This window comes from Sorex fumeus, unplaced genomic scaffold (genome assembly GCF_029834395.1).
Source record: "Sorex fumeus unplaced genomic scaffold, SorFum_2.1 ptg000010l, whole genome shotgun sequence".
In the NCBI taxonomy this organism is placed as follows: domain Eukaryota; kingdom Metazoa; phylum Chordata; class Mammalia; order Eulipotyphla; family Soricidae; genus Sorex; species Sorex fumeus.
In genome coordinates, this window is record NW_026606067.1 from 35,591,927 (window position 1) to 35,609,557 (window position 17,631).

The 17,631-nt window shown below is 40.6% G+C and overlaps 1 protein-coding gene across 2 annotated transcripts in view; it reads right to left on the reverse strand.

Annotated features, from left to right (window-relative positions):
- PLD1 (phospholipase D1) overlaps positions 1-17,631 on the reverse strand; it is a 226,047-nt gene that overhangs the window by 84,863 nt on the left and 123,553 nt on the right. The window contains exons 13-16 of one of the 2 annotated variants that reach the window (XM_056110701.1): positions 14,923-15,033; positions 8,161-8,364; positions 5,806-6,019; positions 5,132-5,245 (exon numbers count right to left, since the gene is read on the reverse strand). In XM_056110701.1, coding sequence (XP_055966676.1) covers positions 5,132-5,245; positions 5,806-6,019; positions 8,161-8,364; positions 14,923-15,033 — 643 coding nt within the window. The remainder of the gene's footprint in view (positions 1-5,131; positions 5,246-5,805; positions 6,020-8,160; positions 8,365-14,922; positions 15,034-17,631) is intronic. The other variant, XM_056110700.1, reaches the window with a different exon arrangement.

A 17,631-nucleotide genomic window follows, 5' to 3' on the forward strand; every position in this document is an offset into this window, starting at 1 on the left:
TGAGAATTCCTGGGCTTTTTCTGATAAAAAGAAAGTTAACAACTGCCCAACATAAAATTCTGTCCCAGAGTTTAGGTTCATGAGGAAACTAAGGTAATGGGCAATATCTAAGGCAAATGGCCAGACAAGGATGTGTTTGATCCTTATATTCTCTGTAACATTCTTGTCAATTCATAAGAAATGCATTTTTTTAAAATTTCCAATTTTCATTTAAAGGGGACTACACATAAAAACTTATCTTTAACTTTCTGCACTCTAAAATACAAAGAACCAGTCTTCTTATTAAAGTACAGGCCCTCCCGTTTTTCATTGATTTGCTCGAGCGGGCCCAGTAACGTCTCCATTGGAGACTTTGTTGTTACTGTGTCTGGCATATCGAATACGTCACGGGGAGCTTGCCAGGCTCTGCCGCGTGGGCGAGATACTCTCGGTAGCTTGCCGGGCTCTCCAAGAGGGGCGGAGGAATCGAACTCGGGTCGGCCATGTTGGCTGCATGCAAGGCAAATGCTCTACTGCTGTGCTATCCTCCAGCTTCTTATGAAAATTTAAAAAAAAATGAGTCATAGTTAACTTAGTCTTATCAAAGTACCTCCCCACATGGGGAGTTTCTGTTCCTCTCTCTTCCACTTTCCAATAAAATGATCTAGCGCCTAAATCTGAGTTTGAGCATCTATAATATTCAATATTTTCACCATTGAAAATATTGAAGGACCTGGAAATTCTGGAATCAGACTCACTGTCACCATTCCTGCATCAGCATTCTCTAACCATCTGAAATAAAGAAATGATCCCTCCCCTCTTTCTGCCCTTCATCTGCTTCACTTTTCCCCATGATAGTCCTTACCATTTAACATTTTTTAAGAATCTATACAAACAATTTATAACCTTACTCTAATGTGTGGGCAGGGCATTTGCTTTGCACACAGCCGACCAGATTTGATTCCTCCATCCCTCTCGGAGTGCTCTGCAAACTACTGAGAGTATCCCGGCCACACGGTATAGCCTGGCAAGCTCCTGTGGTATTCCATATGCCAAAAACAGTAACAAGTCTCACAATGGAGACGTTACTGATGCCCACTTTAGCAAATCAATGACAAACAGGAGGACAGCGCTACAGTGCTACAGGGCACCAGTAATGTCTCCATTGTGAGACTTGTTGTTACTGTTCTCTACCAAGTTAAGTAATTTCATTAGTTAATTGTTTTGTTCATTATATCCCTGATATCTAGGTAGTTACTGGTATTTATGGAAGCTCAAACAATACGTATTTAATGAATATTTACTTTTGTCTCATTAAAGATATATATTTTTTAATATTCTTAAATTTTGGGGGGAGGTTGTTTGTTTGTTCTGTGTTTGGGGAAGGGACATCCAGCATTGTTCAAGGGTTTCTTCTTACTCTTGGCTCTGTATTCAGTCATCATTCCTGGGACTGCTTCGGGGAACAATGATTACCAGGGTTAAGCTGGGGTCAACTGGCATGCAAAACAAGCACCTTCATCCCTGTACTCTATTTCAGCAATCACCCCCCCCCCCCCACACACACACACATACACTTGTGCACACACTAAGAATTTCTAATAAGACATGGAGATTTTAATACAGGAATTAAGTCATTATGTTGCTGGTGACTCAAAGTCAAGCAGGACTGATAAAGTGAGCACCTACGTAGCACAGATCTTACATCTCACCAGCTCCACGCAGCAGTTGTCAAATTAAACCTGACCTTCATGGATTGCTGGAATTTAACTCCACCCTCCGGGGCCGAGATCTACAAGCCTACTCGGATTGGAGTCGAGCATCCTCCACCCAGATCCTCCAAATTCCAGTAGGCGGGGGTCACACCCACCACCTGGCCCCCTGGCGCCGTGTAATCACATCAGCGGCCAAGACTCTGAGACTATAAAAACCAGCTCCCGGAACCGTGTGGCCGCATTTGCGGCCGCACGACATCTTATTATGACATCTCATTCCTACTTTGACAAACTGGCAGGCTACCGAATGTAGCCTGCCCACACGGCAGAGACTGGCAAACTCCCCGTGGCGTACCCAATATGCCAAATACCAGTAACAATGATGGGTCTCATTCTCCTAAAGAGCCTTGAATATAATCTCAGGGCTAGGATGAAGGAGACGTTACTGGGGCCTGCTCGAGGCAATCGACGAATAACAGGATAATCTGTGATCTGATCTGTGGTCTCAGTTTCTTGAGGAGTTAGTTGCGACCACAGGCTAGAGTGAGGAATCTGCTCCTTGCAGGAAAAGAAAACCCTTCCTACCTCTACCCAGGCATTTTTTCTTGATTTTGTTGTCCACCTCCATAAAAAAAGAATTTCAGGAGTGAGATAAATAGTGAAGTAAGATGTTTATTTAGAAAATAAAAAGGGAGAGAAAATTAAGTACTCAAGAGAAAATGTGGATATCTCCAGAGTGGAGAGAGCAGAATGCAACTAGCAGAGCCCCAGATGAATTCCCCAGATGTAAAATGTATTCCATAAAGTAAAAAATGAATTATACATCTCAGGATGAGATGTGGGCAGTCACAGATTGGGGAAATGCATGCTTCTACATCTAGAAAGTGGGTCTGCATACAATTTTTTCAAACTGCCTCCATCCAAAGTCTCTCACTAAGGGTCATCAAGGGCAAGAACTTGGATCGGTTAATGCTTTTCTTTGAGATTCTCAGCATGGCCTTTACTTCGAAAGCTGCTCTTAGAGGCACACTCTGGGCCTAGAGTTTTGCATCTCAAACACTTTCTCGGCTCCTCAGAAGGGTTCAGTATTTCAACGGCCTTCACACCTCTGGGCTGGCTTAGGTTCCAGACTGTGTTTTCCCAATGTACCTTCACCAAGGACAGATTGATCCTGATACCTCAGGACCCTCGCAGCATTGCATCCTTAGCCCTTGCACTGAACAAGAGCCCATAACACCCCGTGGTCCCCCTAAAATAAAAAGAATTTCAAATAGCTACACAGTGACATAAAGGAAAGGAACCATTCATGTTACTCATCATTTCCTTTTTTCTTAGATTTTTAGATTACTTTCTAGTTTTCCTCAATAAACAGCACTGCACTGACACACACCCATCCAACTTAATAGGAAGAGATCATCCACTTCCACATCAATACCTCAGAGCATTACTGATTATCGAGTTCTGTCAATACTCAGTATTTCTTCTCTCAGACTGATGCTAACCTGAGTTACTTAACATATTCAGCACCTGGCTTGCTTCTTATCCATTTGCTCCCTGGAAAACTTAACACTGTGATAACTCAGGCCACTAAACTCCGTGATTTCAAAGCTTCATTTCTCCACCTTATTTTAAACTTTACTCTTAAAGCAGCAAAGGCACCCACTGAAATTCCAACCTTGTATCCAGCATTTTGTCTTTAATATCTGTGCTTGCACTGATCCTTGTTCTGGCTCACTGAACTTCCCTGAAACCTTCAGCTTTTCTGGAGAATTTTCTCAAATTCTCAGGAATTAAAGAGTGCACCAGGCATAGGAATTACTAAGAATTGCTCCTGACTTGAAAATACACAGCAAATACTTGTTACGTGTTAATTATATATAAAATATCTCCCTATACATAGTCTCTAACTGAAATAAATGGCGTCATGACTACAAGATAAACATTTGCTTCGCCATTATATTGGAATTTGGTTTTATTGTATACGGTTAATCAGTAAATTTTAAAGAACATAAAGTTCTCATAGTAAATATTGCTGGAAACTATGACTCAAGGTCCATCTTGATTTACCAGCTTCTTAGCTCCAAATGACTTACTTCCAGTATCATTAGCAGTACTTTAACTCAGTTATTTCCTAAATGGTACACTAGAACCATAGCCTTGGGAATGTAGCCAAAACACTAGGATATATTAGACTACATATCTGCTAACACACAAATCTGAATCACGAACTTTACCAGGCGAGAAGGTGCTCCTTTGCTGGACATAGTCTGCATATGATAACTGCTACCTGATAAATTTTTATTATGGGTATTATTTATGATGATGATGATTTGTATAAATTTTTATTATGGGTATTATTTATGATGATGATGATTTGTCTCTGTATCTAATCTGTTGTCAAGTTCCCCTTTATTCCCACCATTATAATTTAGGGATAAATTCACTTGTTCCTCATATATCTACTTTTTCTTACAAAACCCTCTGAGGTTTTTATTTTCTAAAAGTTCACATTTAGAGTATGATTTTTACTCTATTCAAAGATTCCTAACTAAATAAAGTTCCAACTCATTTGAGTCCAATGTGATTGTTTATAACTTCCTGGTATTTTGCCAAGCAGAATGACTCAAAGAGCATTCCACAGCTAAATGAGGTATTTTCTAATATGGAGAAGTATTTGGTATTTTCCAATCCAGTATCTTTTCTCATCTCACTTTCTTCACCTGCAACGTCTTACTATTGACCAATTCTAATCAAAAGATTACCAGGGGCTGGAGTAATAGCACAGCGGGTAGGGCATTTGCCTTGCACGTTGTTGACCTGGGTTTGATTTCCAGCATCCTATATGGTCCCCTGAGCACTGTCAGGGGTAATTCCTGACTGCAGAGCCAAGAGTAACCCCTGTGCATCTCTGGGTGTGACCCAAAAAGAAAAAAATCGCTATCGCTCCAAACCTGGGACTGGAGCCATAGCACAGTGGGTAGGGCATTTGCCTTGCACACAACGGACCCAGGTTCTATTCCCAGCATCCCATATCAACCCCCGAGCACCATCAAGAGTAATTTCTGAGTGCAGAGCCAGGAGTAACCCCTGAGCATTGCCGGGTGTGACCCAAAAAGCAAAAAAAAAAAAAAATTACCAAACCTAACTCAGATGTTGCCTTCTCACGGAAGCTTTGGTTGATTATTGTGTCCCACTGTCTACAGAACTGTTCAGCACTGCATCTGATGTGCATGCACCATTGAATAGCTGGCTATGTTGGATCTTTGTTGTTGCAAAGTATATTTGGGGGGAGTAGGAATCTTTAACAGTAGCCAAAACTTTACTCCTAATATGACATGCGGCACAGAAAATAGGCAGCAACCCAGAAACACATTCACTAGGCTCATGCAGCAGAAGCTGAAGCCTACGGCGAGTCCCGTGCCTCACACATCACTTACCAAAATGAGCTCTAGTGAGCCTCTGCTCAGAGTTGCTAGAAGAGTGGAAGAATTTCAAGTGGGGTTTGAAACCATGGATTAAATTCTGATGACTCCTACAGTGATTACAATAATCTAGAGAAAGTTGAGAATTCTTTTTTTTAACAAAAAAAATTATATCAGGTTTTCTAAGCTGAAAAATAGGTTCAATCATTTTAAAAACTAGGCAAGGCTGAAAAATCAGTCACAAATGCTACACTACAGAAAATTGCAGGGCTTTAAGACAGATTTGAAAAGAAGAGCAAATTGACAATATATAGAAAATCTGCTGTTGAGGATAAAATTTGATGTATTTCTGGTTGAGAAGAGAAATGAGATTTCATCTATGCCAAGTAGATGAAGTATATCTAATACTTTTACCTTTATAACGTGGCATTATTTTAGAAATATGTAGTCATCTTGAAACCATCAAAAGCCTAAACTGTGGTTGTTCTGACTAGTTTGTGTGAATAAAACAGTAAATCTGTTCTAAAATGAGGCAAAACCACTGAAATGCCATGACATTGAACAGGATGCTCAGGCAACCTTTTGGCAGTGCTCTTTCATTCCAGTAGAGAGAAAGTGCCTTCTGAAGTAGATTACATGGTGCCTGGCTCTGGAGAAACAGACACATCCTCAGAGGCACAGAGACTTACTGGAGGTGCTGTCGATGCTGCTGAGGCTGTCGGCGTGGTTCAGCTGGTGTCTGTGCAACTGCTTGTAGAGGCTGAATTTCGAGAATTTACTGGGCTTTCCTATTCCTTTCAGCTTTGAATCCGTATTATCAACACTCTTCAGCACAGGTGGTCTCTTACTGGATTCGTTTTTGTCTTTGAGGTTGAGAGAGTCCATAGACTCTACCGCTTCCACCTGAGAAAGTTATTTTTTTTTTAAAAAAAAAGAAAGACTACGTAAGATACACTGTCTTATAATTCTTTGAGGGCAGGCTAAGATGTGCCGGCTACAGACACAGAGTGCGCCAGGTAAGTTCCACCAGCAGGGGGTGATTGATGAGCTGTGAATATAGCACCAAATGGATACCAGGCATTCAGGTGGATTTCCTCTATCATTGGGCCAAATTTATGAAATTTCATACCAATCAACCTTTATCTCAAGTCTAATGACATGAGTTATACACTGTTGAACTGATGAACTCTTCCCTCTTGTAAACAGTAAGCAATCTCTTTATGTCCTTTCCTTTCACTCATACAGATTCAGTAAAGAACAGTTTTTGTCTATTTAATTTGGTTTGGAGGCTATATCTGCCAGTGCTGAAGGTTTACACCTGGCACTGTGCTCAGGGTTCACTCCTGATAGGACTCAGAGGGCCATATGAAGTACCAGGGACCAAACTAAAGTCTGCTACATGAAAGGCAAGTGCTCTGTTCATTCTACTATCTTTTCAGCCACTGTAGAGCTGTTTATTTTATTTATTTAAATTAATTAATTAATTTATTTTCAGGAAAGTCACTACCAGATTCATGAGGCTAGAGAGACAGTACAGAGCCTCGATAGCACTTGTCTTATATGCAGCCAAGCCCAGTATGATTCCCAGCACCACATAAGATCCCTGAGCCTGAACACTGCCAAGTACAGCTAAGCAAAAAAGAAAGGAAGAAGACACAAGAGGAGGAGGAGGATAAGGAGGAGGGAAAGGAGGAGGGGGAGAGGAAGAGGGTAGGAGATGAGGAGGAGGAGAGGAAGGAGAAGGAGGAGGAGGAGGGGGAGGAAGAGGAGGAGGAGGAGGAGGAGGAGGAGGAGGAGAAGAAGAAGAAGAAGAAGAAGAAGAAGAAGAAGAAGAAGAAGAAGAAGAAGAAGAAGAAGAAGATGAGGAGGAGGAGGAGGAGGAGAGGAGGAGGAGGAGGATGAGAGGAGGAGGAGGAGAAGAAGAAAGGAGGAGGGGAGGAGAAGGGGAGGAGGAGAAAGAAGAAGAGGAGGAAGAGAAAGAAGAAAATAAAGAAAAGGAATGCCTCCATCAGATCCAGCAGTAAGCCAGATGAAGTCCATCAAAATTTTAAAAAGTGTATTGATATTTGGCAGCTATTTGAGTGGAAATAATGAGTACATGGATATAGGCATATGGATATTTTCACAATTTATGACTTGAAAGTTATTTTGAGAAAAGTTATTAGCCTCCTGCTTTCAAGCAGAATTCCATAAATGATCACAGAATGATCTATTTCTGAATAATTTTAAGTAGAAAGATTCACAAGACTGTGACAGTTATTTGTAATGACACTGCTTATTGTTTTTAATTTAAATCCCAAGTGCCACAAATTTTTATTTTATGAGCTTTTTTAAAATAGGATATAAATCCTGAGTTTAAATAAGGTAAAGGCCCTCCCGTTGATCGTCGATTTGCTCGAGCGGGCCCAGTAACGTCTCCATTGGAGACTTTGTTGTTACTGTGTCTGGCATATCCAATACTCTCGGTAGCTTGCCGGGCTCTCCGAGAGGGGCGGAGGAATCGAACTCGGGTCGGCCATGTTGGCCGCTTGTAAGGCGAACGCCCTACCGCTGTGCTATCGCTCCAGCCCGTTTCTATTTAAATAGAAATCAAAGTAGTTAATGATAAGATAGCAAATGCTTTATTGAATCTGTTTTCTGTTTTGCTTTTATTAACTAATAAAAATTTTTTAAATTATTTTTGTTTTTTGGGTGGCCACATGGGTTGTACTCAGGGATTACTCCTGACAGGGCTTTGGGGACCATATGCGGTGCCTGGGATCAAATCCAGGTCAAGTGCATGTGTCCAGAGCAAGCGCTCTACTGGATACTATCACTTGGGCTCAAGTTTTTTATTTTTCAAAGAGAAAAAAGGGAGACTAAGAAGCAAAGTCATAGTCTAGCTAGTGGTGAAGTACTATTTGAAAGCCGGTCTCTGATGTTTGAGTCAGTGTTACTGCTTCAGCGATATGCTGGCTCTCATTCAATCCAGGAGCCATGCTGCTGAGACACTTCTATGCAACTTATGTCCATGCTATGTAGTTTGTAGAGTGAGAGTTACTTACTGTGAGTAACTGGTTGGATCCCATGGAGGCATTGACACGTTTCACGCTACCCACATCTGTGAGTCTGTGCTCGTTGTCATCCCACCTTCCATAGGCCAGATCGATTCCACCAACAAAAGCCACTGATTGGTCGATAATAACAAGTTTCTCATGGTGAGCCCAGAGATAGACAGTGGACGAAACATGATCTGGGTGTCTCATCACCTTGAGAGGGGGAAAAAGAAGAAACAACAGTGGATTTTTGGGATAAATTATCATTTATTTGATATGACAATAAAGAAGTCTGATTATCTCATTCATATGCAGATACAAGGAAGTAAAGTATGGTAGTAGCAAAACCAATAAAATTCAAACCTATGGGAAGGGACCACCAAGTAAAGTGTGCCCACTTGGGATGGGAAATGTATGCTGAAAGTAGACTATAGACCTAACATGATGGCCACTTAATAGCCCTATTGCAAACCATAACACCCTAAAGGAGAGAGAGAGAGTACAGGGGAATGCACCAGTCACAGAGACAGAGGGGGGAGGATGGGGTGGGGGTGGTTGGAGGGCTACTGGGAACACTGGTGGTGGAGAATGGGCACTGGTGGAGGGATGGGTACTTGATAATTGCATGAATGAAATGTAAGCATGAAAGTCTGTAAGTCTGTAACTGTACCTTACAGTGATTCATTTAAAAAAAATTCGAAAAATAAAAAGTACATAAAAATAAAACTTAAAAAAATACAAACCTGGGGGTATGGTGCCACCAGTAGGTCAATCTGTACCTGTGAGGTGAGTGCATCAGCAGCCTGATGGTGCCTTCAGACTTCCAGATACCCCAAAATTGCTGCTGTGCCTTTGGTCAGACCCCAAAAACTTGGGGCAAAGTTTACCAAGAAAGTAAACGGCCAAAAGTTAGGAATGTGGGAAGACACCCACAAACCACCTTGGGCTCAGCTATATAATTGAAGGCATGGCCTCTCTGGTTCCTGATCAAACTGCTTAACGGTCATGATCCCAGAGACTCAGAAACAAATCACAAAACCCACAGGCTTTTGGCAGAAATGCATCTGGACCCACAGTAGGTTACTGTCCCCGGGCCACCCCAGGGGGGAAAGGGTGTTGTCCTTCCGCCTGCTCCCCCTAGGCGACCCGGTGGCTGCCATCCTCCAGAGGACACTAGACAGTCAGATTTGGGTCCTCAGTGGCGAGACACGCGGGGCCTCACAGGATGGGGGTGGAGCTGGCCCTTACCTCCCCATCCCAATGAGACCCTGAGTCGCCATCTGCAAATGGCCTTTCTGGCTCCTGATCAAGCTGCTTAATGGCCATGATCCAAGAAACTCAGGAACAAATCTTGGAACCCAGCAGGTTTTGGCAGAAATACCTCCAGATTTAAGTGTTAAAATGTCAGAATTTCAAAATCACGTGGCCACTACTGCAGCCACGCAACATCATATGTTATTCATTACCAGCAATAGAAAACAAATAGTCTACCATTGCCTTTTCAGCAGATCTAAGTGTTGGGGTAAAATCCCAAATAACAATGGTGGGTCTGGTGTCAAAATATTGAATATGATCAAAGTAGAGAGAGAGAGAGTAATGTGGAAATCATCTGCCCCACAGGTGGGGGAAGCTGTGGGATGGGGGTACACTGGGGTTTTTGGAGGTGGAGAATGGGCATTGGTGAAGCTATGGGTATTTCACTGTATGAAGGAGACTTAAGCCCGAAAGCTTTGTAACTGTTCTCATAGTGATTCAATAAATAAAATTATAAAAAATGAAAAAAAAGTAAGGTGGAGTTCATGCCCAATTCAATCAGCTAATCAGTGGCTGAATAAATAGCAGTATACTCCTACATAAATAAAATAAATCAAACCTATAAACTCTGACCACAGAACTCTGGTTGCCAGAGAAGAAGGGGAAGAGGAGATAGAATGGAGAGGGGTGTCTAATGAACTATGGTGGAAAGATATTGATACGGTGGTGGTGATTCTGGCTTCGTAACATACTTTGAAGAGCCATAAAGTTAGATTATCATACATACTCACTAATAATGTTACCTTAACAAAAAAGAAAAGAGAGGCTGAAGGGATAATACAGAAGGTAGGGTGTTTGCCTTACATGCAGCTGACCCATATTTGATCTCTAGCACCACAAATGGTCCCCCCAAGCCCTGAGCGAAGAACTGGAGTAAGCCCGGAGGACCTCTGGGCGTGCACCCCCACTCTCATAAAAAGAAAAAGAAATACGAAAAAGGAATGTGTCATTTATATGGAAATAGGTCTGGTTTTTCCTCCTAAATAGCATTTTTTTAATCAAATACTCACCACAAGTGTGTTCTGTACACACCAAAGAAAATATGAAAATTTATTATTTTCTACTCAGTATTTAGCAGAAATCATTCTTAGTTATTAGCCATGCCTCACCTGTTCTCTACAGGAATGATCTCCTAACCACAGATCCACGAGTAAGCCTGAGCACCAAATGGGTGGCCACAAAGTCAAAAAAAAAAAAAAAGAAAGAAACTTCATCCTCATTGAGGCTGAATAAAATGCCGACCTACGTGTGAACTACACTGTACTACGTATAGATCTCTTCTGCTGAAGTAGGGTATGTTTTGTCATGTTTAAGTTCTTGCACATAATACTGCTCTAAGCATATTTATCATGGTTACAAATATATCTCTGAGATCCTACTTTCAATTCTTTGACCATAAAACTGGGCTGGAGCAATAGCATAGTGGTAGGGTGTTTACCTTACAAGCGGCCAACATGGCCAACCCAAGGTCGATTCCTCCGCCCCTCTCGAAGAGCCCGACAAGCTACCGAGAGTATCTCACCCGCTTGGCAGAGCCTGGCAAGCTACCGCTGATGTATTCGATATGCCAAACACAGTAACAAAAAAGTCTCCAATGGAAACGTTACTGGGCCCGCTCCAGCAAATCGATGAACAACGGGAGGACCGTGACCGTGACCATAAAACTAGAACCGGGTGATAATGTATTTGTTTTTAAATTTTCAGGAATTGATATAGTTCTCTTCACAGAAGCTGCACCATTTTATACTCCTTTTAAGGGTACACAAAGTTTCTAATCTTACAACACAACCAATATTTGTCACTTTCTTTTTCTTGTTTCATAGTAGCTATCCTAATGGATGTGAGGAATTCATTTTAATTGTACTGTACAATTCATTTCTTTTTTTCCCCTTTTATTGTCTATTGTTGAATAACATTGGGTTGTCCTTGCTCTTCTTGTAGGGAGTTTAGATTCATTGAGTTACTCTCACAACAGTGCCCCAATTCTATCAGGCGCTAATGATCCTATATGGCTTTTCTCTTTCCTTTCTGTCCTTTGCATGGTTTAGCAATGTCCTTTTTGTATAGACACAACAGTTGATGCTATGCTTTTGTAACATGGGAGTTAATTGACTCCAAATTATATTTAAATTTTAAATAGGGTGATACTGCTGGAGTTTAATTCTTAACTGGATGGTGACTTTGGGGTCCAGAGGCATCTCTGCAGCTTATTGATCCCTTCTGAAATTTATTTGTGAATCTCTGGATCATGCACGTTAATGAACCTATATGGGGCCAGAGGCATTTCGTGGGTGGGACTGCCAGGCTCCTGAAAGCACAGGGAGATGGGGGAGGTTGCCCATCCCCGACTCTGAGAGCATGGAGATTTCAGGGTTTTTTAAATTTTTATTCTTTATTTTATGGTCATTGTTTTGCTGTTTAATTTGCTTTTTAATGTTTACAATTTAGTCTGGTTTATCTTTTTTTAAATGATTTTTAGAGATTTTTAGTCTTTTTTAAAAAAAATTCTAGGCCATGATGTATGATCTTTTTGATGAGTTGTTGAATTCTATTGGCTAGTATTTTGTTGAGAATCTTCGCATCTGTGTTCATCAGGGATATCGGCCTGTAGTTTTCTTTTCTTGTGGTGTCTTTGTTTCCTTTTGGTATTAGAGAGATATGGGCTTCGTAGAAACTGTTTGGGAGAGTTTCCGTTTTTTCAATTTCCTGGAAAAGCTTGAGAAGAACTGGCAATAGGTCCTCTTTAAATGTTTGGAAAAATTCGCTAGTAAATCCCTCTGGATATGGGCTTTTGTTTTGGGGAAGACTTTTGATTACAGTTTCAATTTCCTTGATGTGAATAGGTCTATTCAAGTACTCTATATCTTCTTGATTCAGCTTTGGGAGATGATAGGAATCCAGGAATTTATCCATTTCTTCTAGGTTCTCTTGTTTCGTGGCATACAGACTTTCAAAGTAGTCTCTGATGATCTCTTGAATTTCTTTAGTTTCTGTTGTGATATCCCCATTCTTATTTCTGATTCGATTTATTAAGGCTCTCTCTCTCTCTGTTTCTTTGTGAGTGTTGCTAGTGGTTTATCTATCTTATTTATTTTCTCGAAGAACCAGCTCTTGGTTTCATTGATCTTTCGGATTGGTACATTTACACAATGGAGTACTATGTAGCTGTTAGAAAAGATGAAGTTATGAAATTTACATACAAGTGGTACTACATGGAAAGTATCATGTTAAACGAAATGAGTCAGAAAGAGCGGGATAGACACAGAAAGATTGCATTCATCTGGGGAACATAAAGCAACAAAACGGGAGACTAACACCCAGGAATGGCTCAGATTAGTACCAGGAATTTTGCTCCATGACTTGAAGGCCAGCCACATGTGCTAGGTGAAAAGGAAGCTCAGATAGAGAAGAGAGCACCAAATAAAGGGTGTTGTGAAGACCCTCCCAGGGTGGGAGAGACATGCTAAAAGTAGTCTATAGACCAAACATGATTGCCACTCAATGCCTCTCTGGCAAAACACAGTACCCAAAAGAAGAGAGAAAGAACAAGGGGGAATGCCCTGCCACAGCGGCAGGGTGGGACGGGGGAGGGGGGATGGGGGGTGGGAGGGATGCTAGGACCCGTGGTGGGGGAGGATTGGCACTGGTGGAGGGATGGGTACTTGATCATTGTATAACTGAAACCCAAGCACAAAAATTTATAGGTCTATAACTGTACCTCATGGTGTTTCACTAATAAAAAAAAAGATTAAATGAAAAAAAAGAAATAAAAAAAAGGAAAAAAAAATTCTAGGCCACACATATTAGTTTGCAGAGCTTACTCTTGGCTCTGTGCTCAGGGCTTACTCTAGCAGGGTTTTAGGATCCATATGCGGTATCAGTGTCAAATAATTTTTATTATGCTACATAAAATGTAAAATTTTCAAATTTATTTAGGTCATAAAAAGACATATAGAAAAGCCAATTATCATTTTAAAATATTCTTTTGTTTGTAGAAAGTCCTTAGATCGCATACAAGAGGCTTGTTCTTTCAAGCCCATGTTCTCCCTTAAATGCTTTTCTCTCTCTTTCTGCATTGTTCCACTCTGGAGAAGCTCGTGTTCTTTCATGAATATGCATTCCTCTTTTTCGTTCCCTCCATCCACTGTCCACTGTCCTCCCGTTGTTCATCGATTGCTCGAGCAGGCCCAGTACCATCTCCGTTGTGAGACTTTATTGTTACTGTATTTGGCATATCGAATACTGAATACTTCACGGGGAGCTTGCCAGACTCTGCCGTGCGGGCGAGATACTCTTGGTAGCTTGCCCGGCTCTCCGAGAGGGGCAGAGGAATTGCGGAGGAATCGAACCCGGATCAGCCAGCCAGCCACATGCAAGGCAAACGTCCTGCCGCTGTGCTATCGCTCCAGCCCATTAGTGGTATTCCATTCAATGGTAGAATTAGATGGGGTATCAAATAAAAATCACAAAGATTACTAAAGAAACCTAAAAAATTAATTACCCTTATTTGTAGTTATTCATTACATATTTTTATAGTTACTATATGATCAATTTTGTATTCCCAAGTATTTGTGAACACTTATTTGTTGTATGTTAATTAAGATAGGATCTTTTCCTTAATACAATTTCTTGTACATAGTATATGCTTGATAGAAATTTAGTGCATTATTTATTCAAATAATTTTTAGGAGTAATGTCATTCAACAACTCAATCTCTGGGGGAAAATTTTTCTCCCACTGCCCTTTGTACAACTATTACATCCTTTAGCCTGCTGGGGATTTATTAATTCATTAAGTCTCAAGGCAGCACAATGACTGGAAAATAGTTATTGATAAGATTTAGGTCTTTAGTAAAATATCAAAGAGTCTTTCCAAATTGTTCATCATGTTTATTGCTTTATTAGTAATTCAAATGAGGTGCTACTAGGAACACTTTTAAATCTGGAGCAATTTTCTTTGTTGTTATCAGAGTTCAAGGACTGTCACAGGAAGATCATATCTAAGAGGTTCCAGAATAATATTAATGAGGAGTGTAGATGTGACCATCAATATTAAAACTGTTGAATATTAAAACTATTAAAAGCATGTTTTTTTGGCTAAATTATCAGTGTAAGAGTCAAATGCAAGCTATTTGACTCCACCAATGTTATAATATGGGTGTTTTTTTTTTATTTCTGAGGACATCGTGCCATTTATTAAAAAATATACATTGGTAATTCTATAAATTACCAATGCTCAGAGGAAAATATATCTAAAGAGCTACTACAGAATAAGGTAAGGTAAAGGTAAAGGCCCTCCCGTTGATCATCGATTTGCTCGAGCGGGCCCAGTAACGTCTCCGTTGGAGACTTTGTTGTTACTGTGTCTGGCATATCAAATACGTCACGGGGAGCTTGCCAGGTTCTGCTGTGCAGAATAATAAAGAAAAATATTGTCCAGTGATATGAGCCTGAATACCTTTATGTTAGGGTGTAGACGCATCAAAGTCCTTTTGCTGTATTCACTGTTGATTCCAAGAGCAAGTTCCACCTCTTTGTAGAGCATTACGAAGATTCTCACACCCTGTTGCTGTAACAAGAGAAAACACAGAAAGGGATGAAACTCTCAGGAGGTGGGTTATGGTTTTATGCTTTTTCTTTCCTCTTTGTGCACCACCCTTCCTGGATGCCCTCCTATCAGCAAGTACTTTAAAACGTTTCCTAAAAAAGACAATGCATGGGGGTGAAATGCAAGTGAGTATTAAGATAGAAGTATCAGGAAAGATTACTTCCCTTCTCTTTTTATGACATGTCATATCAAGAGAGAATGTAAATGTTTGACCAATGATAGAAAGTAGAAACTATAACTTCAACTGCTGAAACTCTCCAATGATCACATTCCTTTGAATATTCCCAAACAATTGTTTTTAGGTCAAGTTCTTTTTTAAAAATTTTTATTAGTGAAACACCATGAGGTACAGTTGTAGACTTACAAATTTTTGTGCTTGGGTTTCAGTTATACAATGATCAAGTACCCATCCTTCCACCAAAGCCCATTTCCCACCACCACGGATCCCAGCATCCCTCCCACCCCACGTCCCCCCCAATCCCACCCTGTCTCTGTGGCAGGTCATTCCCTTTTGTTCTCTCTCTCCTTTTGGGTGCTGTGGTTTGCAAAAGAGGCATTGAGTGGCAATCATGTTCGGTCTATAGTGTACTTTCAGCATGCATCTCCTATGTTGGGAGGATCCTCCCAGCACCCTTTATTTGGTGGTCCCTTTTCTATCTGAGCTGCCTTTCCCCTAACATGTGTGGCTGGCCTCCAAGTCATGGAGTAATCCTCCTGGTACTGATATCGGCTACTCTTGGATGTTAGTCTCCTATTTTGGTACTTTATATACCCCAAATGAATGCAATCTTTCTATGTCTGTCTCTCTGTTTCTGACTCATTTCACTTAGCATGATATTGAAACCAGTCTTCTGACCCCTAGGGAGTTGCTTTTTCTTTCTAAGACATGATATTGCATCCTGAGCAAGGCATGCACCCTACCACTGTACAGGAATTTAAGAGCAAAAATATCCAAATCATATCTGGACACAGTCAGCAGTGCTCAATGGTGTCATGTGGTGTAGGGGCAGCATGCATTCTAACTCTTTCACCCAACTTCTCAGTCCCGAAGATATTTTCTTCTTTTCTATAATCTTCCAACTCACTATTTTGATTCAAGATACTGCTTAAATTTTCTTTGACAAGGTGTGATCTTTGTTTTTTGTTGACAAGCCTGAATCTCTTTTCCTACTGGTCTGTAATTAGATTTCTAGCATGAGAACTAACATTTTTATGTAACTTTCCATGAAGTTACACTTGAAGATTTCTTTAGTGCCAGTTTAGTTACACAGATCACATATATATAAGATTAAAATATACAAATTAACTACAGGGATATGATTATGGTAATTATATTTTCTCACATATTCCTCATATAATATATCATAATCATATTTTTATCACATATTCCTCATAGAATATTTTCTCACAGCGGGTAGGGCGTTTGCCTTACAAGCGGCCAACATGGCCGACCCAAGTTCGATTCCTCCGCCCCTCTCGGAGAGTCCGGCAAGCTACCGAGAGTATTCGATATGCCAGACACAGTAACAACAAAGTCTCCAATGGAGACGTTACTGGGCCCGCTCGAGCAAATCGACGATCAACGGGAGGGCCTTTATTCACATAGTGTCTACAATGACACTATTTGCATATATTTCTGCATAAACAATATTTCATCACAGGTCAATAGGAAACTATTAATTTGGTTATTACCAGAGGGACTGTTCTCCCATATGTGGCAGCACCAATAAATCCCTAAAAATTATGCACAAACTAATAAAAAAAATCACATATTTTAATCAACCTGTGGGCCTCTGAGACTCATTAGTGCAAGAATAAATATATCTTCTAATTCTGTACTTGGTGAAGACAGTGGCTTTCTGGAACTAAATTATTTATATGCAGCAGTATTTATGAGCATTTGAAATGTCAATCTGGAATGATATGAGGTTAAAAATTCATGACAAAATAATAATGGTGTACAGCTAGATTATATGAAATGTACCACTGAGAAATTAATATTTAATAGTATTACCAATTCCTTAGGAAAAATTTAAATCACTATAAGCAATTTAAAAATTACTAGATTCAGAAAGTGAATAAAATTGAAACGAAGCACAATTATCAGACAGTCAGATTTATTTGGCCTTGCTGCTCCCCTGGCATCTCACCAGGGTTTGTGGGCAATTAAAGAAAAAAAAAGGTCAAGATATTATAGAAAAAGAAAGTAGATGGGTACATTGAAAGGAATGCATAAGCACATGCCAATCTCCTGCTCGAGCCCTCTGAAGGCATTTTCCAGCTGTCTAGAGCTTACTTACATATCCTGTGGGCACCTCATACCAAAGTCGTGTACTCCCATTACCAAATATGCTCTCCCACACATCATTTAGACCAGATTTCCCTCCACCCACCATACCTCCCCACAGAGTCCTATTGTCTTCCATACAGTCCCAACCTCAGACTTGGTTCACAAAGCCACTGCACCCTTTCCAGATAGGGTAAAACTCGGGCATAATCAGCCCATCACCTCATTGCAACTGACAAACATCCAAATTTCTGCCTCCACAAGGATTCTTT